Source organism: Ischnura elegans, chromosome 3 (assembly GCF_921293095.1).
Source record: "Ischnura elegans chromosome 3, ioIscEleg1.1, whole genome shotgun sequence".
Classification (NCBI taxonomy): Eukaryota; Metazoa; Arthropoda; class Insecta; order Odonata; family Coenagrionidae; genus Ischnura; species Ischnura elegans.
The window spans coordinates 6,736,152-6,759,339 of record NC_060248.1 but is presented as its reverse complement, the minus strand read 5'-3'; the positions used below and the strand labels follow the sequence as shown (position 1 = coordinate 6,759,339).

The 23,188-nt window shown below is 40.1% G+C and overlaps 1 protein-coding gene across 1 annotated transcript; it reads right to left on the bottom strand.

Annotated features, from left to right (window-relative positions):
- Positions 1-700: 700 nt before the first annotated feature.
- LOC124154907 (protein bric-a-brac 2-like) lies at positions 701-22,882 on the bottom strand. The gene is made up of 6 exons (XM_046528680.1): positions 22,353-22,882; positions 22,006-22,205; positions 21,729-21,917; positions 15,760-16,065; positions 15,490-15,724; positions 701-1,509 (listed from the first exon to the last, which is right to left on the bottom strand). The coding sequence occupies exons 2-6, from the start codon at positions 22,186-22,188 to the stop codon at positions 701-703; spliced, it is 1,722 nt and encodes a 573-aa protein (XP_046384636.1). The 5' UTR covers positions 22,189-22,205; positions 22,353-22,882.
- Positions 22,883-23,188: the final 306 nt, after the last annotated feature.

Below are 23,188 nucleotides of genomic sequence, written 5' to 3'. Positions count from 1 at the left end.
CCACATAAATTCTCCAAAACATGAGGACCACGCTTGAGTCCCTATCACCTTCCTAACGGATCAGACAACAATTACTTTACAAAATGTTTTTGCAAGAATCTTGGACATAAACTCTCAGCAAGCTGTCCATTACGTGTACCAGACATGGTAATTAGCCAAAATTTGACTACACCCTGCTTATTACACTAAGACAGCCACCAACACTCTAACAACTAAAACATAAACTTTCATGGATATTCAACAGTTACATTAGATAAACAATTTCAACAACTGAAAAATTCATAAAAAGAATTGATACTTAATCAGATCAACTGAGCATTATAAACCCTTCAGCTTATATTCCAAAATAAATTGAAGAACATTTTCAATTAAAATTGTTCTTTAAACTGAGATCTGCGGAGACAAAAACATCCCCAGGTTAAAAAACATCACCAGTAATAATCATGGAAGCCTATGGCTCATAACGAAAGGATGCATCCTCTGCTGCATCCAACGCAGCATCAGCAATTCTTACAGAACTGCCAACAAGAGATTCATGGGAAGCCAAACACACACGGCAGGACGAGCGTCATCCGTTGCAGAGCAGCTGCGGAGGGAGACACGCACCAGAGGGGTCTTCTATAAGGATGTCACCCGATGGGGGAGGGGGAGGATGCCCTCACTGGCAAGGACGTCAACGCCATCAAAGGAGACGCATCTTTTAGACGAGGAAAGAAGCCTTGCGACCACGCAGCACCAGGTTCCTCTTGAGGCCGCGGTTTGCGGTGTCAATGCGAGTCACGCACCCCTTCCAGCGCTCCTCAAAGTCCGTGACTGTCCGCTCGCCCGATTCGTCCCCCCCCTCCTCCCCCCCACTCCCACCCGCCCGACCGCCCCCTGAGCACTCGTTATAGTGGTGGCGAACCACCTCCCGAATGAGCAGCACCTTGTGAGCGTCAAAGCGACGCTTCCCCATCTTCCCATTCACGTTGCACACGAGGCGCTCCTCCGTGCTGAACAGCAAGCGCATCAGGTCGCACGACAGCTGCTCAGGCGTGCGTGCCCGCGCCCAAGCAGACAGGATGCTGGGCGAGGGAAGGAGGCAGGCGTGAGGGAGCAGGCTGTAAGGGGGTGGCGCCCCCCCTCCCGCGCCCACAGCCTCCGTCTCCTCGTCCGAGACACGCTGCCTCGCCTTCTTGCCCTTGTCCGACTCGTCCCCATCGTCCTCTGCCGTGCCGTGGTCTGAGGTGCCGAGCGCCGCCACGACAGGGGCAGGTGGTGCCAAGGACGACAGCCCCTCCTCCCCCTCACCGCCACTGTCGCCCCCGGCTTGGCTGGCGTCGCCGTTGTCGGTGGGGAGCGGCACTGGTGGCAGGAGGGGAGTGGCGGGTGCAGAGCGCCAGATGAAGTTGTTGCAGTGGCGCCGCTTGCGCCTTGCGCCAGACCCCCCCATGCCACCTGACGAGACCCCACGACTCCTGCTCCGCCGCCTTTGCTGCATTCCGTTGTTGCCTCCATTCGTCTCCTCACCTGCACGCGACACGCAAAGAGAGAAACAAAGGTGCTTGGGTTGGAGCGCAGCACAGAGTGGGGAGAGGAGCAAATGGAGCGTCGGCAGCCATTATGCAAGGCAGCACAGACGGGGGAAGCAGGATTGTTACAAGAGTCCAGAATTCAAATTTCCCAACTGTTCCCTCTCGAATACCTTCATTTGCTACCACTTTAATGCACTGCCCTGATGATCATGACTTAATGGTTTCGCCCAGCTAAGCCAATGATTACGACCACCGTCAGCTGTGATTTGGGTTTGCCTAGGAACAAGGGTGCATTAGGGAGACCATCGTTTTTGGAGTGCCTAGGTGGTTTACAACACCCCCCAGTGATAATGATTCTGAGGTATCATATGCCAGGATAAGTGGTTTATGGATCTTCCTCAATCTATTTTTCACATAGGTTTTTAAGCTGGCGGAATAAAAACTTTCTTTGGTTCTCATGGATTATTTGGCCTGGCTTACAATACCATCAAATTTTCTACAGGAGATACATGGCAAAGCTGAGTTCTGAGTAGAGATTAGGTTCAACAATTTCTAGATGGTAAGACAACAAAATAAATATTTGGTATATTAATGTACATACTTTATTGAAGTTAAAAAATGCAGCAAAATGCTATATTTTCAGAACCTTTATTTTTCTACAACAATCATGAAAATGGTTGATGTGGAATTAATTTATTTCCAAAAGAAAATTTATCACATCTTTCATGTTAAGGAAGCCAAGCTGACAGTCCAGTAATATTTTTGATTTGCAAATATTCCCTTTTCAAATCCTCACCACACTCTCCCCTGAATTCCGTGGCGTGTAACAACCCTGGGAGGGGAGGTTGGGGGGGGGGGAGTACTCCTCAATCAGTGGAGGGGGAGGGGGGACAAGTCATGCAGATGGGGGTCAGGGCAAATGGAAGCAAAACAAACAAACTGTCAACGACCGAGAGAACGTTCTTGTTCCGTGAGTTTCAAATCATCACACTAGCATTTAAATTACTGCTGCAAACTTGCACACATGGAATGCAGAGAAGACTACTTCAAATCCAGACTGGAGAGAAAAGAAAGACAGTACAGAGTTATCTAGTATTCTCCTCCCACTTGGTTTGTGTTGAGAAATTACTTGTTGCACATGGATGTGTGCACCTTATAAACGCAAACACACACCAAAATACTCGCGTTTCTCCATGCACTATTCCCCAAGACAGCCGTTGGCAACATGAAATTTTGATGCAGTTTGTTATCAGTAACTCTCAACATAACAGTAATCCTTAGTAATTAAGACCTTTTTAAACCAATTATTAAATATTAAGCATTATTTCATGTAATGTAAGTGAATCCCAATCATTTAAGTAAGATAAGTTAAAATTCGTACACTTTTACGGAGCAAATAAAAATTTGTTGACTAATATTTCTGGATTCAAGGTGAAGGGACTTAAAAAACTATCAAACTCTTATCACAACAGCTCAAGCAATCACAGCAATCTGAGCTGAATTTAATTTTGTCTTGAGTTATGAAAAAATGGCATATTAATAGGGAAAAAATAGACATGAAAAATGGTTCAGCTGATGCGTTGCCAAAAGCATCTGACATTATATCCAGTGTCTGACGACAAGACTTCCAGTATGGAAGAGATGCCAACGATTCATTTGCAGCATTAACCTCGCATGCATCAAGCTGTTTGATGGCACTTGTCTAGCAATTTCAACTCAAGTAATTTCACTTCAACTGACAATAGGACTTAGTGCAAGCGATCGAAAAATGTCAATCTATTATGTGCAAAACTGCCAGTCATTAAAAGCTAAACGAGTTTATTCAAAGAGCAAAAAAATAGGGATGGGCACGGCTTCAATCCAAACTCAACATTACCAGACGTATGGAGCCACGACGGGAGCATTCAAAATCTGCGTCCCAAAAGTCAATCAAAGGGAGCAGACTTCCAGTCCATTGGACGTGCCCACAAAAATTATATCCCTATGGGGTTACATATCCAATAGTTTAAACAATAAATGACAACAATTGCAGCTCCAAAGAACTCTCTTCCAAAAGGTATCCATGCACAGTGGCCAGTGGTTCAGCGGCTTTGGTGCGCGACTTACAAGCAAAAGACCTGTGTCTGAGTCTATCCCAACATTCTTCCAACAAATCACCCTTAGTATGTTTACAAATCGGATAGGCGCACATACTATTTCTTTTTTCTGGTCAAAAATTCAACACTGTGCAGGGGAGGATGAGAAATGCATTAAGAGTAAACTTAAAAATTTTCCCTAATGAAAGGGATAATCCCCTTGCTAGGAGATGCAAAAGCAAAATTGACCCTGTTGTGCTTTCCTGGTGCCTCCAATAACAGAAGGCAACTGGCCCTCGCGCAAAGTGGCCACTCACCACCCAAACAATGCAAAAGAAACATTTCCTTCCCCTCCACGTTTCAATCCAAGGGGTAATACGTATCACATTGCATTGAAGGAAAGGATTTCAAGTGCAGAGGAAGCACCCAATGCTATGATGTGGGCCTAACATAATCCTCCCTTGGTTCGAAAAGATGGGGAAAACGTGGACCTACATGAGTGCTAAGAAAATATTTCCTCGCAAAAAATTGATATTAAGGAATAACACATAAAAAGAGTGGTACAATGCAAGCATCGGTGAAAGCAAAATGGTAATTAAGAACAAAGTTCTGCAAGTAAGAATGGGACACAGGTCATCAGCATAAAAGTGGATCATCAAAGCCACTGGACGACTTAAGACTGTCCTAAGCTGATTTTGGGAGGGAATTCACTAGAACTGCAAATGTTTAAAAATTGTTTTGGTTTAAACTACTGGATACGTAACCCCACGTGGAGGGTGGTCCATGGACAGCATCCGATGGACTGCAAGTCTTCACAGGCTGATCGAATTCTCAGACCATGATTTTGGACACTGCCCTCTATTGGCGAGATACAAAAACTGCAAAAAGATTCACCAAACGGTGGAGGCTAGCAATACAAAACTGCTGAGTATATCAAATCCATTCCAAATTATTAGCAATGCCAAAATAATATTTCAGAGGCTGCGTAGTAACAATTTTCAAAATTAAATTATTTCCCATATACCACACACGTAGCCAAGACAGTAGCAGTAATCTAAGGAGAATCCAAAAAGTTAGTTATAGAAAAGTGCATTATTACTAGAGAAAAATAGGACAATGTAAGAGGAAGGATGTAAGTTATCTACATGTATCTAATATACTTATAAAAATATGTATAAATGTGAAAAAGTTATCCAGGAAGATCATATCACATGATGCAGATGCAAGTATCCAAAACGTCAATGGCTGAGGAGATGAGTAAATCAAAACACGGACAACATTAGTAAGTTGTAAGCATTCCACACGCACCAACTGGACCTGCATTAAGCACACTGCGCAGATGTCCTGCGCAAGGAACAACCCTCATATCCATTTCACTTCATCCATCAAATATGCACAAATAAATACTTATATTGATTAGGAACATAAGACAAGGAGATAAATTTGTATAAACTACCAGCACTAGGACCCTTACCAAATGGCAAGCCACATTTCAACTGTTGTACATAGAAAAAAGATTGACGTGGCAGATTGGTGTAGCAAACGGATTTCATAACCAACAATGCCTGTGTCACACCCACCAACGTTAATGTGAGAATACCTAGAGTCAAACGTTGATGGATGACATAAGAGACTACCGTGCGTCAAAGGAGAGAAGGAAGAACAAGACAAGTCTCATAAATATATAGCAATGTAAATTTACACTATGAGAGAGAGAGATAGAGAGAGAGGTAAAGATATATATATGTATATATATATATAAATTCATATTAATATAAATATAAGAAAAGAGAGATATGTAAATAGAGAGAGGAAAAAAGGAATAAGAGACATCAAAAGACATTCCTGAAGAAGAGCATACAAAATATATAAATGTATAATTATATGTATAATTAGATAAAGATATTATTTGGAGTAAAGGGAATTCCCAAAAATGAATTTTCAAGCATCACAAAGCATATAAATACAAGAGAAAGAGGAAAACTTCTATGAGGCAAAAGTACCTGTGTTTGATGCTTACTAAGCTCTGCTTTTGAATAGGAATCTCCAAATCTGATGAACTGATATGAACCACACTACTACACTCATATCCTGATAAAAATGAGAAGATGGAAGACAAGAATCAAAAACGAGCTAAAGCGTTCTTAACATACAGTTAAAATTAACCAATCACCCTTGTCCTCAGACTTTCAGCTGAGAGGAGGAATAATAGACCACCAGTGCGATTGATTGAATGCGGACCGCAGAGAAGAAGAGATTTCAGCCAGAAGAACAGTTGGGAACGCAGGGAAAAGGCTCAGTACCAAATTCTTCACAGAGTAAGCAGTATTTTAAAGTTCTGCCAACACCAGATTGGCACATAAAAGCTAGCAAAGGATCACTAAATAGCAAATTTCACTATCTGAATCAATTACCTACAGACATAAATGTATTACACAATGAAAAAGAAAAGGCACGTCTTGAACACCTCCACACACTGCCTTTCTCTTGAGTTTTGCTCCAACATAGAACGCCAATCATTGCACTGCTGATGTTTCAGCATTTACGATGCTTGAAGTATTTCCCAATTCATTAACATAGACTACATTTTGATAACCAATAGATAGAAAATCATTTGCCAAACACTTGGAATCGGAACATATTGACAGCATTTCAGATCAGAACTCAAGAGGAAGACAAATGCGCGAGACGCACTCTCCAAACGTTACCCAGCAACCCCACCACCACCTTCAATGCAATAGTTAACTCCAATTTTTTCATCACTCTATAGTTTAAATGGTAAAAAAGCAATCATTACTTCCTGGCTCATTCACAACCAACATCCAAAATTCTCCAACATTGCAAAAGATTCTTTCACAAGAGTAATAGAAGATTCATCCACATTCAAATACCCTGACTTTTCCCTGACTATTCTGAGACATAAAATGTCCTTTCCCCAGACTTCACTTTCTTCCTATCACCATCAAGTAGCCCTTAAAGAGGAGCAAGAGTCACTGGAATACAAAATTATTTTAGGAGTAAATTTCGATTAAAAAAAGCAAATTTTCTTCAGAATGAACTAAGCATATTAACTTGTAAACTTATGGTAAGTCAAATAAAAGTAGAAATATGGAGCCAAATTTTAATCGACACATCAAACAAAGAGTATGCACAATTGAAAAAATAAAGGAAGAAACTAACATATCAATTTCTCGTCATGACATGAGTACACCCCAATGCCCTGCACGAATTTCCCTGATTACCAATTTCAAATGCCCTGAATTTTCTCTGATTTCAAAGACAACCCTGCTCATTGAAGGCACTAATACTAAGATATATTTCAGGAGTTGTTCCAGGCTGAATCTGATGGAATTCTACTGCCCCGAGAGATTCAACCGGAAGGTTGGTTCGGAGAGGTGAGGATAGAGCTCACCTCAACTTAAGCCACAGACATGTGAATGTCAGGGAAGGAGGGTCAATTCCTTCTCCTCAGCCACCTTACACCCAGAGGATTTTGTATCGGAATTATAACATATGTACTAGTGAATTAAAAGTCACCATCAATTTTCCACAAATGCTTAAGTTTCACACCACCACCGGTTGTCCAACATGAGCAGTATTTCATATCGTCTCCAGGTGACTTCAACTCAAAACATTCCATTGACTAATTATTACCGTGGAGGCGTAATGATTGACCAATGTTTTCCACCCCACGCCCAAGCCTTCTCCGTCTTCCCTTTGTCTCTATTTCACCCACTTGCTTCCTCTCCACGGTATTCAAACGAGATTCATTTCCAGACGACAATGCATTGAAACTGGGTGGTGAAGTGAAATTAAAGAATATATGAAGAAAATTGCCAGTAACTAATAATTTACCACGAGTAACCCCTAGCTGTGGGTTCATGCATTCATCTGAATGTCATTGATGCCTTCATCAAGGGGTAAGGGCTTGTAGTCAAGAATGGGAATGATCTGACCATCATAAATTGGTATATGGGCATTTAAAGTAGCGCAAAACGGAATGCCAGCAGCCTGCACAGGGCATTCACTCCTGATGGGCGTACTGTAGCTTCTATCCAAGCGTGAGATGGGTAGTGCTCAAAGTGAATTTACAATAACTTTTGTGGTTTTACAAGCTAGTAATGAAAATATGCATTTAAATAAAGCAAAATGCATAAAGGCTTGAAGCTCAGCAGCACAACTATAAAAGTTTCTGTTCGAAGCATACCCAAATGACACTCAAAATACATACATGTAATTTATGAGAATCATAAATATCTGATCACTGATTAGTATATTTGTAAATGTAAAATTATATTTTCCGCAATATAGTGCACACCTCACAAGACATCTACTTGATTAAAAGGTGTTTACTGATAAGTTTGATCATTCCTCAGGGTCATCCTCAACCGAATTGGAATGAAAATTTTTTAACAAGAAATCATGAAGCAGGGAGTGTTTTCAGCATTTTTAAAGTACGATAATAGTTTCATGACTAAGATGCAAATGACTGAAAGCAATACACTCATTACTGTCCTCGACAAAAGCTCAAATTATTACGAAGTGACGTCCAAATCGTTGATACCAGTGAAGGATACAATACAATGAAAAACAAAACAGCACTTAGTAAAATAAATTTAAAACATTGAAATTGCAGAGCATTGTATGAAGATTGGACCGAGCAATAGCTGTAATTATCTTCAAAGGAAGACAATTATCAGTGAAATATGTATCTACCGAAAATAAATGCATCTTTGATGAGAGATAATGTCCTTTTAATTGTGTTATCACCATATATACACAATTAAGATGAAAACATCCTAGAAGAGCACGTTCATTGAAGTTTCTTTGATTGCTAAGAATGACTTTCATTGAGCCTCTGATCAATTGAAGTTTCATTGGAACTGCTAGAAGAGTTTTCAGTACAGGTTATTGTAATGCGAAGGTGAAAAACCAGTGAAAAAGGACACTCACATATTTCTAGCATTAAAAACTGATTATTTACACGCACTGACAGAGAGAAATAGGGTACCTGTAAGTTGAAATAATTATTAATGCAAGCTGAAATGTAGTCGTCTGCATAATAACTATGCCTAAATACACCATACTCTTTTAGAAGCCATATGAAGGCAACGAAGTATGCAAAGTTGCGTGTCAACACAGTAATATAAACAAATGTAATATTTTTATGAAATATCATTGTTATTTCAATAAAGTAAGGAGAATTATGATATGTAGACACAATCAAACTTATGTAAACAAAGCCTGCCATATTTGCTATGCACGTTTCTTCACCCTACCTCACCCAACTGGCTTGTATGGCTGCTTTCACTGATTAGCTGACTGTTTAATGGCCAAGTGCCAACTTATAATGGTCAGACAATATTTTACCAGAAGCTAAGACGGGACCCCATTTTGCCACTTATTTTCTTGGAGAGAATTTTTCTCTGTGCAGCCAACCTTCATTATTATTACATATACATTAGCGGCCAAGTGACTTCACAGTGCATCCACAAAATTCAAAACATAACTTTCAGGCATTATTATTAGTACATATTAAGGCTACCTTTCTATGAATTTCCAGGTTATACTGTCAAGGTGTTTATATCTGAGAACTGAGCAAGTGGGCAGTAATGACTGAGCAGGGGCTCAACTTGAGTACAAGCAGAGTGACTTTACTCAAACTTTGTTCGCTGCTTGGATGATATGAATCACTGTGAAGGCTACAAAAGAACTAACAATAAGTTCTCCCAACATATTATGTACACAGTTTCTCTCCATCTCTTACCTACATGAGGAGAGGCTATCCTGAAGTGACACAAGACTATTTTCCCAAAGCATAGCCACAAATGAACCCTATCTTTTGGATAGAAACACAAGAAAAATTTATTAATGCTATGTTCTTAGCTTACTTCCTACAGAACTGTAAAATGGTCTTGTTCACTAATTTTATTGAAGGTGACTCTTGTAAAATTATCACGATGGCTAATCCCAATATACTTAAACCACTAATTTTATGTTTAGCATTGAAGTTATAAAATTATAGACGCACTTGTTTTTCTACTCGTTGATCTGTCACCTGCTTTTCATGGCGATTTCTGCATTATCTTCGGGTTCTCACCATGTCTATTGGCTTTCCTCGACAATTGTTCAGCTGATTGAACTTACATTACTTTTTGAGGTACATGATTTCAGTGAAAAATCAACGGCATCAACTCTTTTGCAAATAAGTTAATAAAGTCACCAACTCATGTTGAGCGGATAGCCACTTCTCTGTTGCTTCTCAGCCTTGTGAATTGGCCACACGTGGTCGCTTGTTGTTCACACTCCCGCAAGTAATGTCTTCCCTCAAGGAAAGGTCCTCCATGAAAGAGGAAATGAGCCAGACCTCTAAAAGCACCGTCAACTCATGAAAAGTGAGCAGAAACATAGGCATTTCTTAATTTTACATTTTTGGGAGCCAATGGCGGAATTGGGAAGATTTTGCTTCGCTCAAACTTCACTCTCCCTTCCATTGAATTCTTTCAATAAATATCAATTTCAGGTCTGTGTGAAAGAGTGTCCGGTCAAGGGCCGATGCCTACACAGGCTCCAATTTTTCCATAAAATATCAGAATATAATGAATGAAGAACTTCCAATTCTGGAGCCAGGAAGGGATATTGGTACATATTTCTGAAGACAGGTGGTAACTAACAGACTGAACTTACAAAAGCATGAGTTCTCACAGATGATATCCAACCATAAAATGAGAGAGAGATAATGCAGAATGCAGAGGCGCACATATTAGGCGCAACAATAAAACAATCCTCCCTCTCGACTGGCCGCATTTCAACTTTCTTTAGTGACATACTGCTTGTTTAAAGACGATTCTATGATCTTGAATTACTTAGGATGCATAGAGCAAACTTTTGCAAACATTTTCCTCTTTCTTGAATTTGCACATACGTAATTGCATCTGAGAAGACACTAAATATGTACTCAAATTTGAGGCCTACGTGGACAAGCGTCCCAAACATACACCCTGAAAATTTCAATACAATATGCATCACTTTTACGAGAGAAATTCATCACAAAAAGAAGGCCAGTGGCATGGGAGTTATACTCCCTCTCACGGATAAATTTTGCCCCTTTGAGCGTTGACCAACCAAAACAAAATGAGAGAATGGGCACGTGATAGACGCCCAGAATTTTAATTGATGGAGGAAATGAGGTTTTAAATGAAAACTTAAAGAAGAATCACCACCTTAGCAGAACAAGCAGAGAGCTCAAGGAAAGATCACGTCCTTCCTTCACATTCCGACAACCCACATTCAGTCTGGCAAGGGTATGAGACGCGACTGGGTCGCACTCTGCCCTTGAGCGAGACAAGCTTCATCCTGGGTGGAGTGACCCACACGTGGGTTACAGGCCCCATTGCATCACACAGTTTATCACCTATACAATTAACACAGCAAGTTTTACGTTTCTAACTTCTCATGCCATTAGATGGCAAGCGTCGTAAAATTAGGAAAAATAGTCGATTGGTCTTTGAGTGGGGAGAAGGTTGGGTATGACCCACCGATTGGGCAAACAGCATCTAACATGTCAAGGTTGGCTTCCAGGCACTGCTGGAAATGGCATTTGAAGCAAATCTCTAGATAACAGCAAACATCGACATCAATAAACCCAGAGGAAGGTGGGAGAGTCTCCAAATTAAATCTTGTCTGCATCAGCAATACACATTCTAACCTAATCAGAAACCAGAGAAGAATTCATCCGCATGGAACTAAGGTTAGAATTTGAACAAGTGTTCCACAATGCCAACGCTGAAGACAATTGAGGTAAATCATGAAATACACTCTTCCTGCTCTGGTCCGTAACACCAAATGTATTTCCCTGGAGAGCACAACATTCAATATTTACACTGAAATACTATTGGGTGCACTATATAGCTCACTATGTAACTTGCAAGTAACCCAATTAACTCTAGTTCCACTACAGGTTGAAATATTCACTTATTCACAAATAGCAATGGTACTAGAAGCATGCTGTGCATTTCACTTATCCAGCACTAATCACTCCATATTCTGAAACTTACACTCTAAAGAAAATTAGGTAAGCCATGGGGTATTTGACAACCTATCACTAGCACACAACAAGTATTGAAGCAAATTCACAACACTGCAAAACACTAACACCCAAGTCACCAAGCCTCCACGTTCCAACTCAAACACACAAACGGACTCGCAGTGTCTCGCATTACCACAATCTGTTGCTATGGTGATCACATCTCGTTTCCCAAGTAAATGCAAGTTTTTGCCCAAAGGAATTATTTAATGGTGACTTTCTGTTTCATTCAACCCATCTCAGAGCTACTGAAAGTTGCCAATGGATGTGTTTGCCAACTCACTTATTTTCATAATTAGCCTGGTACATGCTGTAAAATATTTCCACGACCTGGAGCACTTCACATTGACAGGCAGTAGGCTGTTCCATAGTGTTACGATTACTCACATTGGTCCAAGTGGACTTGATAAATGAAAATCATGGCTGAATGCATGGTGATGTGCCTTCAAACAAAAATATAAAACACGCTTTTCTTACGTAACATTAACTCTACTAACTGGTGTTCCCGAGAAAAAAATAGTTATCTATTGTAACCAACAATGGGAATATCAGACCATCATAACGTCTTCAAATTCAAGGATTATGTCCTGAATTGTGACGAATAAAATAAGATTAAAAATGCTGAAATAATTCACTTTTATCACATATTTTTACTCAAAAGAGAATACAATGTAGGTCAGGGGGGTGTTTCAGAGTCTCATCGGATTGGCACCATTGGAAACGGATACAGTCCGAGTCTATCGGGAACCTATCCATCATTCGTCTTCTGTGCATTTCACACTTACGAATGGAAAGCGTTCCGCTTTTGGAATGGCTTCAATAGTCATCCCAAACAGAAACGATAAAACATCACAATTTTCAAGAGACAAGTGAGCATCAAAAACAACCTCCCACCAGGTTTGATACTTCACAATGGAGGCGAAAGGTATATACGGCCATCCATAAGTGCTAATTGATACATTGTCACATAGTTTACGTTATTGCGGGATAAAATTATTTCATAATTGTCTGTTTCTAGTTTTTTTGGATGTAATCTCCTCTCGTTTTGTGCCAATGACCAGAATGCAGGTAAATTTTAAACGATTTTGTTTCTTCATTCTCATGAGAGCACAGTTGATTGTTAAGGTGATGTATCACTAGAATTAAAATACAGGTAGTCGCGAAAACCATCCTTTCTTTGCAACAACAGATACTCAGCATTATTTACTCAACGGCTTATTCAAACTGCCATATTTTCATTTTTATCAAATTTCAATGTGATTATTGACCTTCTTCAATGACATTATGGCCTTCATGATATGCTGTAAACATCTAACAAATTTTCCATAAAAGTTGAAGTATGCTGGAAGGAAATACAGAGATAAAATTAGGTTGAATGTGTCATTTAATATCAATGGCTTGACTTAAGTAGGGTGGTTAGATTTTTATCTGTTTTGCATGTACTCATTTATTTTCATAACACCATTTCATTAGGTACTAAAATGAGACATACTTACTATTGTTGCACCTTTTAATATATCTTCTAATTATACTTCATTGTGCCAAAATTGCACCAAAATGGAAAAATCACTTGCCTTGAGCAGGATTCAAACCCAAATCTTTTGATACTCGGTCAAATTCTTTAGTCAGTTGAGCTACTGACGAGTCTTATCACACTGTGGAAATTTCTTGACTATATCTGATAAGATGGTGTGAGGGTGACTTCGTATAGTTTCCCCCTTGGCTATTCCTGGTATGCAAAATCTAATAGTTCATGTTAAAACGAATATTTAGGATGTACACTACGGAATCAACCGAATTAAAAAAATAAAAATGTGTAATTTTGATGTAACTAGGATGCCAAGTCACGCACACCATTATATCGAAAAAGACACATGGTTATATGTACTTCCAAACCAAGGACCCCTTTCCAATACATTATGCTACCTACGTTATTACGTAAGTAATTACGCCATGCATTCAAATTTGTTTCATCTTCTTTTTGCCAAATTACTCGTCCAAATAACATGTAAACAAACTTGTGCCAACAGTGATACACACATATAGTCCGCACATATATTGTCTGATTTACACTATAATTAAATTCACTTGCACCTATATTACTCTAGCAGAACATCCACATACATCAGCACTCATGAAATAAAGTGGTATTATACTACATATTAGAGCCAAATAATTAACGGCATCATAACAGACCACCATTCGCAACCGGAATGACTTTCCGGCACCTCTAGCCCAATCCTATTGGAAAGCCTTCCTTGAGTCGATAGGAAGCAAGTCTGAAATGCACGGATTGTCTCGCCGATAGTAAGTGGCGCAGAATCCGAGTCAAGTCTCCCAATCCGCTCGGAATGGGAGACTCTGAAACACCCTCCAGGTCTTTGGTGACCCTGGTAGTTGACCAGGGCCTTGTAAGAAGGGCAGCAAGTGGGTAATTATCTCCTGCAGTATATTTAAGATGACAAGTACTGCTTCGAAATATAAAAATCTACAACCATTTATGGAGTAATTTTAGAAATGTATGAATAATATCAATTATGCAGTTGATAACAACTTACAGTCTTGTATATACCACTCAAATAATCACCTAAAACTCAGAGCTCAAGGTGATATTTTCGTGATAGAAAACCACAAAGGTGAAATATATATCTACTGGGAAGATATGGTCGCCCTGCGGACATATCATAATGTGAAAACTAAACTTTAGGTTGAACATTATCTGACAGAGCAAACAGTGAAGGGGAGGACTGAACCCAAAGACTACAACACAGCACGCCCACGGCATTTCAAGTGAGGTCAAAATCGGGCAAATCTAAGCACGGTCCACAAACTTTCTATTTTCAACATCCATGACTTTCCCCTCATGCCCACCAATGGAGTTTTGAAATTTCTCTTTCCGTTCGTAGCAATGGCAAAGCAGTGATACATGAGAATTTAGAGAAATATGCATCAACGTGTACATCCACAGACAGCCTTCCAAAGTATGTGCTGGTGGTGTTAGGACAAAACCCCTTCACAAAGAAAAGAAGGAGCGCGTTGAAGTGATATGACCACAGAGTCCAACCAATAGCATTCATTAGAGCCCTTCATTGTTTGGCTGCTCATTCAACCATTTTGGCTTTTATGCCCCACCTCCACAGTTTTTCTCTAACCATCATCCTATTTCACAGACCTAATCCACTGATTTCCCTGACCCATATGAACCCTTTACCACTCTATTTCTAATAAATTCGTGTGGCTTCCTTATGATTTTCTTTTCTTGAACACTGCTCACGACCTTATGACTGCAATCTCAAGATAATTGCCCATTCGTTGAAAAAAATAAGCACAAAACAAGAAATAAGCTTCCTGGAATTTGGGTGTCAATAAAAATATTTAAAGCACACTCACACCCTCTCTCATTCTTCTTAAGACCTCACAACTAACGGCCAAATTCACTGCGTTGAAACCAAGTTAATTCTGAGCCACATCAATACCTTTACTGGCATTCAGCATCCATGTTACTCTTCATCCTGAGTTGTCTCATTCCATTAATCAACAGCAATTAATTCCAACAGGTTTTTTTTTTATATTTATGTTTCCATTGATCCATGAGTTTTGCAATTCCCTATTCACTGCTCTCAGAGGTTAATTTATTGCTAATTTCTCTTTTGGCTGGCATAAAGTGGTCACAATGCTTATTAAGGGTAATTATTCAATACACCGCCTAAGCATGACTGTATACCCATTTAAAATCCCACTATCATTAAAGGTGAAAGAAAATAAATGGTGGCTACACTAGCGAGCAAACCGAGGCTGAGAGAGGCTAACTCACCCTTCATGAGAGTCGCGTCACAATCCGAGATCCTCCTTGCAGAGGCCATGACCGAGGGCAGTGCTGCCATCTCCTCAGCCGAGTTGGGAAGCGTGAGCGTGAGGGCCAGCGGCAAGCTGTTCGAGTCGCACGGGTATTCAAACTCGGCCGGCTCCATCTTGAGGGAGAGGTGTGCGAGGGGGCGATCCTCGTCTTCCTCCTCACCAATCTCTCCGCCCCCAATGCCGCCCCCCTCCTCCCCCTCCCCATCCACCTCCCCTGCCCCCCTACCTGCCTCCTCCGCTGCCCGTCCTCCACCCCCCCCTCTTCCTCCTCCTCCTCCTCTCCCCCCCTACCTGCCTCCTCCGCTCCTCCCTCTGCCTCGAGGGGGGGCGTGGGAAGTCCCTCGCCTTCCGTGCCGGTGGTGGTGGTCAGCGCCAGGGGGGGTGCTTCTGCCACGGCACTCAGCAGCGCCTCCTCGTCCTTGGTGGGTGTGGCGGGTGGGGATGGGCCACAGCTCTTGTGGCGCTTGCTGGGAGGTGGCGCCACTGCGCCCTCAGCACCCTCTGCTCCCTGCACCTTCCTCGGAATGGCCATCTGCACACGAACGCAATGCACAGCATCAGAGAAAGTCAAATGCCAATCACACTTGGATGAAAATATCACTTTCTGATTTTTCAACTCCCTTAAGTTCAACAACAACAGGGTTAGCTTGATTTCACCTGATCCAAAAAAAAAAAGCCACTGTGATTAACACGTTGCGTACCGGGGTATTTAAGTTCCTAATGGGAACGCCGAGATTGGAAATATGTGCCTATTATGGCGTAATGCCTTTGGTTTAAACATGGTTAAAAAGCTAATGCTTAGAATATAACTTTACCCAATCAAACGTTACGATGCATTAATTCATTATTAATAACAAATAACAATTAAAAACGTACTAATGATAACGTGTTGTACGCTTTAAAATTGTTTAGGTTGACGCGCCTATATGACGAGAATCTTCGTCATCCGTCCGGAACGTTCGGGGAAAAAATTGATTCTCGCCATCCGTATGCAACGTGTTAAAACAAAAAGTGGGTTTTTTTCAAGCATGAAATTTTGGTGCCTAAAGGTTTTTGAGATTTGTTGGCATTATTTATATGTATATCTTTTCCTAATCATTTGTCTACAGCATAGAATAGCAATATTTACCACTGTGTCATTTGAGATTATAGGACATTTTATACTAAAGTGATCCTCGAGAAGTTTGCAATGGGCGTCAAGAGCAAATTCATACGCCTTCCAAAATGCTCAAGAAAGCTTCTCTTAGCATGTTTTCCTTGATAAAGCCAACCCAAGAATAGGTCCTTTGTGTTCAGACCGCTGAAATTTCATTCAGATAATACCTCAGTGAGCTGGAGCTTGCTTGTCAGTGCTTTCAGAAAAGTTCCGGTGGGTGTAATTGGTGGGATAGTCAAGAAATTATGGGATAGATTCCTATAGGAACAGGTGGTAGTCAATGCAATGAATAAATTTGTATGTGTGGTATTGATTAATTTTTCTAATATCATCCAAAGCCCATATATAGTTGTACTAGATATCCGAAGAAAAATTTAAAAATTATTCGATGAAATTCTGAGATATGAGGAAGTCCTGATAAGCTCTTCCGTTGGTCACATCATGAGAAGCTAAGGTAAGTAATTTTCACGTCCAGAGGAAGTGTTAAATAAGTTGGCGCTTTCCTCAAAATCCTGTGTTTTGAGAGAAAGACGCAAGTGAAGATTTGGTGCAGCACCACTCCAATTCACCACTGTCTCCTTTCATTAATTTGCCGCAACCAGTTGCACAGGAGTGTGCAGTCTAATATCTGTCAAATTTGCTGTGAGCGACCTGGGTTCAAGTCACAATAACTACAATTTTTCTGTCTTATATTTCGCAGAAACGCTGCTAAATGTCCAAACCCGTACATTTAAGCCAGTCACAGTAATTTTCTGTTTTCAGCCTCTTTTATGAATTTTCATTGGCCCTCCAAATGGAGGCTTCTCCTCTCAGACTTACATGCCACCAGGCCCTATACGTTTGGATTTTGTAAATCCGTAAATGCTTACAAAGGGCTTTGATTGTTTGCTGAATTTCCTCGAGCCATGTGGAATGAATGGATTGTTAATCGAGCTGCGATGCATGCTGTAGAAATCTCTTTGCATCACCCGTGAAATTTAATTTTGGTCACTTATTTTTTTATTTAATGGTTGAGCATGATGTCAGCAGAAAGGTATGTTGCCGAAGGCATGTAAAAATATTTACAGTAATTTTCTGAAGTAGTAATGTAGTTGATTGAAACAGAGGGTAGATGAGGATTCCTGCTCAAAAATATTTCATATACTGATAATGCTATTTATAATCTATTTTCATTATTATCTTCCTTCCACATCTTTACAATTGTCTTATTTTGCTCCTGAATAGCAGTGATATGAGTCTTACCCATACCAAAATGAACTCCTAATTTACAAACAACACTCTTCTCTGTATCTGCATTTTCGAACATCTTCACTTTCTCTCATAAGCAAAGAATTGTACCCTTTTGGCATTGCATGATGAAAGCGAGATGCCCCGTAGCACGAAAAATAGTGTGAATGGTCTGAGCACGCAAGGTGGCTCAGGTGGAAAGGTATGGGAAATGCGTGATCTACTCTAAAACCCTTGGAGTCCTGCATTCAACAGTGTAATACGGCTGGTCATTGGCTGTGATTGAATCTTGGGCAGTTGATTGCACGAGGGCAGAGGTAAACTTACGCACATCTTATTGAGGCATCCTCCATAGCCTGGTCTTGCTTCCCTCTGAGCCGAGGCGTTGCTGAGGGGTTCCTTCTTTCACATTTCCAAAATGTATTTCAGGACACCCTTATGTTTACTCTCCCTCTGAGAGCTGTATATGTAACCTGTTGACTGCCGTGCACCAATCATAGGCAACCGCTAGCTTGAGGATCCTACGTGCATCTGAATGAGGCGCTCTTAAATTTTGGATAAGCGCATCCTAAGAATGCATTCCGTGACATACTTTCCTTCATTCCCCCTTGGCACATTGTTTTCTCTTCACTGGTTTCACTATTTTCATGGTCCTATTTCTTCCAGCCATTCATAATCTTAATTTTTAAAGGAAAAGCTTTCCATATTTTAGAGATGGGTTAAAAAACTCATACTGATATTGTCTGTGCTTGGGAAAAATTGTGCCAAACAAGGTGTCCTGCTTGGTAGCTGGGTTGGATTGTTTTATTTGTCAGTTCATATCCAGCTCTTAATCAGTTAGAGAAAAATGAAGAGTAGCTAAGTTTTATAGCGAGTAGGCAAAGCAAGTTTCATGCTTTTGGAGTTTTTTGGTTTTTTATGTATCTGTGGCATTTTGTAAGGGTGCGTGGAAGTAAAATGAAGATTAGTCTAGAAGCCGGGTCATCATCCAACAGCAGGTCCACATTTAATTAAAATGGCACCCCTTCATTGAAGTTAAAATGAAAATGTAAACTCCTTCATTTAAAAGAAAACATGGTAGGATGATAAATATCCTTATCAGTATGTGATATATGTTTGTGCAGGAATCTATCATCTTCCTTTTGCTTCAATAAAATACATTGCTACATCAGAAATATTTTTCATTTCATACCTTTTGCAACAGTTGCTTCCAATTTTACTTAGATATAATGCTTAACCATTAAATGAAAAATTAAAACGACGACAGCAAAAATTCCGGAGCAGTTTTGAATAGATTTCTTGGGGATGCATCGCAGCTTATTTAAAAAACCTTTTGTTCCATACAGTTTTGAGGTTGTCCAGTGAACAATTGGAGCCCTTCGTATCCGTAGAAGCTTTCTGTGATTTACAAAATGTAAACACAGTAGGTCAGGTGGCACGAAAGTCTGTGATGGGAAAATAATAGAGCAGACTTCCGATTATCTGGCTGCGGATTATCCGTGCATGAGTTATTACTCTCGTTCAGTGTTTCCTGCGATCTTTTTTAAAAAAAATTACATCAGACCCAGAATTACTGCATTTTAATGGTAGGCTACACAGAGCTCATCATTTCCATTAGAATTCCCTTCGTAAAATGGAATTACTGACAGCCTAGAACCACTGCTACATAATGATGCGATTGCACGCTAGCTGCATTCACGGGAGCTCTGACTTCCTGTTTTTCAAGCCTCGCAGTGCACATCTGCAATCCGTGATCACGGATGCATGTCCTGCAGCAGCTGCAATCCACGCAACTTGTGCGAGACGCGACTACGTGGCATTGTGCCTGGCAGTGTATTTTCCGACGTCGAGCAGTAGTTTTGAAGGATTTGTGCCAACCACTTTCCTGTATCCGTGATCACGCAGCCAAGGATGCGTGGTTTTCAAAATCAGGTCATATATAGAGCAGTAGTAATACGAGTGCAATCATGTTATTGCCTTTAAAAATATTGCGGTCTGGTGAAGAAAGATCTCAATGAGTCCGGGAAGCACTCTAAAATAACATAATAAGTGCATCAATAATAATACATTTTTTGTTTTACTTTAATTATGAAAATTACAAGGAATTAAAGTAAAAGTTTAGGTTATCCATATTTTCCGATTATTCGTGTCGTCTCTCCCATCCATCATTGGCCATTGGGATAATCGGGAGTGTACTATACACCTAAATTCACATAATAAGTTTCCAATTGAAGGCCCCTTGAAAATCCATCAAATTGGTTGAAAATAGAAAAATAACTAGCCCAAGTGTATTGATTTGGACATTCAACGGTGATTTTATGAAATAATTGAGACGAAATATACTGCCCTCATTGATAGGGATGGGTCGGTTTACTTTACATCAGTTCAGGAGCTCAGAGCAAGAATAAGAACCAATGCAAAAATAAAGATTTGGTACGTACTGAAATTATTTATGAAAAGGTCTGTTTGAAATTTATTTAGAGCACAAGTTTCAATGCAACCTCTATAAAGTAAGACCCCACAGTACTGAAATAAACACTCGCTATGGTGAATCCTTGCTTTACCAGAGGCGGAGGAAATAATATCCTGAATCTATTGTCAACACTTAACAATAGAGACGCCCATAATAACATAACAATACTTAACGCCCATTGCAAACTTCTCGAGGTTCACTTTAGTATAAAATGTCCTATAATCTCACATGACACAGTGGTAAATATTGCTATTCTATGCTGTACATTTATGCCATCATTTCCTCACCCAGCTTTTGTGCACTACTATAATTTTCTACTGCAAATTATAGAAACTAGTATTCTTTAACTAAGCATACTTCATCTCATCAGCGGCACATTCTAACACCAGAAGGTATGTATTTTCAAATTAAATCTTTCAATACCGAAGCTTATCATTTAAAATACAATTGCAGCTTACTGGTTACTACTACCTTTGATCTAAGGCTACATAGCAATGATTCAACTCAGTCACTGCTCACTCAGTTGCCACATAACATATCATAATCACTAACTTAGATTCGGCATCATTAAAAACAAATGTTATCACATGTGATTGCTACAGTCAACATACCATGTAATGTTAATCAGTTAAGGGCAAATTAAATGACTGAGTTACACACACAAATAGAAGAATTCCACCCTGCAGTTAATTGAGCAGCAAGCAGAAGCTATTTTTATGAGACATGGGAAAGTAGATGAATTGCATTAAGTTGCTAAAAGGGAAGTTTTTCTGCTCCCCAAGAAGGCTAGGCATGAGGTAGGCAGGCATCCAAAAGAATGCCATGTTCGTTCGGTATTATTAGTAAAAAGAACTATGCATACGAAAGAGAACATCCAATAGTACACAATGCTTTCATAGGTTTTGAACATTAAAGGTTCAATTTTGATATTAGGCTTTCCTTGCCCTTGATGTTTTAGACACCTTATTGAGTTGTGTCCCTTTCCCTTAAGTGCTTTTCGTGTCACATTGTGTTTATAATTTCGTTGCAAAAACAGTTCAACAAGCTCAATACATGCCTCCACATAAACTTTAACTTCAACATTACCTGAATAGTATAACAGCCAAAACAAAATGGACCATTTCTTCCAGATTATCACATTATTGGTATCTAGCATACAGTTTTTTAAAAATACACCCATAAAAAGTTTAAGGCGATACTGGCGTACAATATTTACATGGCACTGGCAAATTTGTTCTCAGCACGCAGCTAAATTATTGGATTATTTGCTTACACCATTACCTTACCTTGTAGGAACAGGAGGAATGGTCATGTATTCTCAAACTTGCAAAATACTAACCTTCTCTTTCACCTGTTCAGATGCACCGGACAACCCACGAATCTGCAATGTTTCTGCAGCCTTCAAAAGCGCTGGTAGGTTTTCCTGGCCGATATTAACTTCACCCTTGTATACAAAACATAACAAAGACTCGAGTTCGGAGAAATGAACATCTTGAAGAATGATGACAGGATGCTGACAAGGGTTGGTCTGAAATATTGAGAATTAAACGAAAAGTCAATATGTAATTTCAGAACTACGCGGAAATGCGCAATTTCATAGTCCGCGAGTGCCTCACCTGAAATACTTGACGGAAGAATGGACTACATGCAGACAAAATCACTTTATGGGCTCTTATGCACTGCCCGTCACTTGCTAGTGTCACATCAACTAGCCCCTCTTCTTCCCACAAATTCTCAAAACTCGTCACAATATTAGTTTGAAAGCTATTCCACTTAAGGCATATCTGCTGCCCGGCCATTTTCGCGATTGTATCACCTGAACGACCAAGTAGATACGTTTTTTCATGCCATTCTGCACCTTCCGAAGACGAAGCTACATCTCGCTTGTAACAATAATATTAGGCCCCATGTAATCAGCGGAGAAATGGGAGTCCTCTGGGCTTGCAATCGAAAATGAACTTACCCAGTCGAATTCGAGAGTGATAAAGGTATTCCAGACGAATAATTTTGGGGAGATCAACGTATTACAGAAATAAGGGATCTGATTTCATGTTTGGTAATTTAATAACAAATTAACTTGACAAACGGAGACAGACACTGTCGTTTCTTTACCGTACAGAGGGCAGTAGCGATTAGTGAATAAAAACAGAAAAACAGTTGAGTCTCTCGAAGTCGCACCGAAAAAATCACTACAAATTTTTATTTACCGACGTAGCATTGTTACCGTTTGCCCTAAGTGCAATGAAATTCTGAGATAATCATATTTTTCGTTTCAAATCTCGAAAAGCAATAATTATGTCTACTGAACTTTCCATTTAAACCGATCAATTTTTACTTTTCTTCTCATTTAAAGGCTGAGATTTCTAACCACAAGCATGAGAGATACTTATGCCGAGAATTTTGACAGATTATAACAATTAATTAATTGAATACTTTCTTTCTCGGAGTTATACTTCATCCAGACATAATTTAGAGTATATGCAAACTTTTGGCTATTTTTCGTCACTTTCAAGCGACCGCGATGTTCCAGTTCATTTTCGAATAGTATGGTAGGGCAGAAGCGATGGACATTAGGGTACAAAAAAATCCTTTTCAATTATGATTTTTTTTATTTTCTTCCATTGATCTAGCGACGGCAGGCGTGCGTACTTCTCACGCAGAAGGAAGCGACAGTATCTGCAACAACGGGAAGCGTGAGAAACAAACACGACTCGCGGACTTTTCAAGTGGTCGATATTGGTACACACCAACTAAAGCTGGAATATATTGTCGCAGGGTCCGGTGGTATATTTGATACTT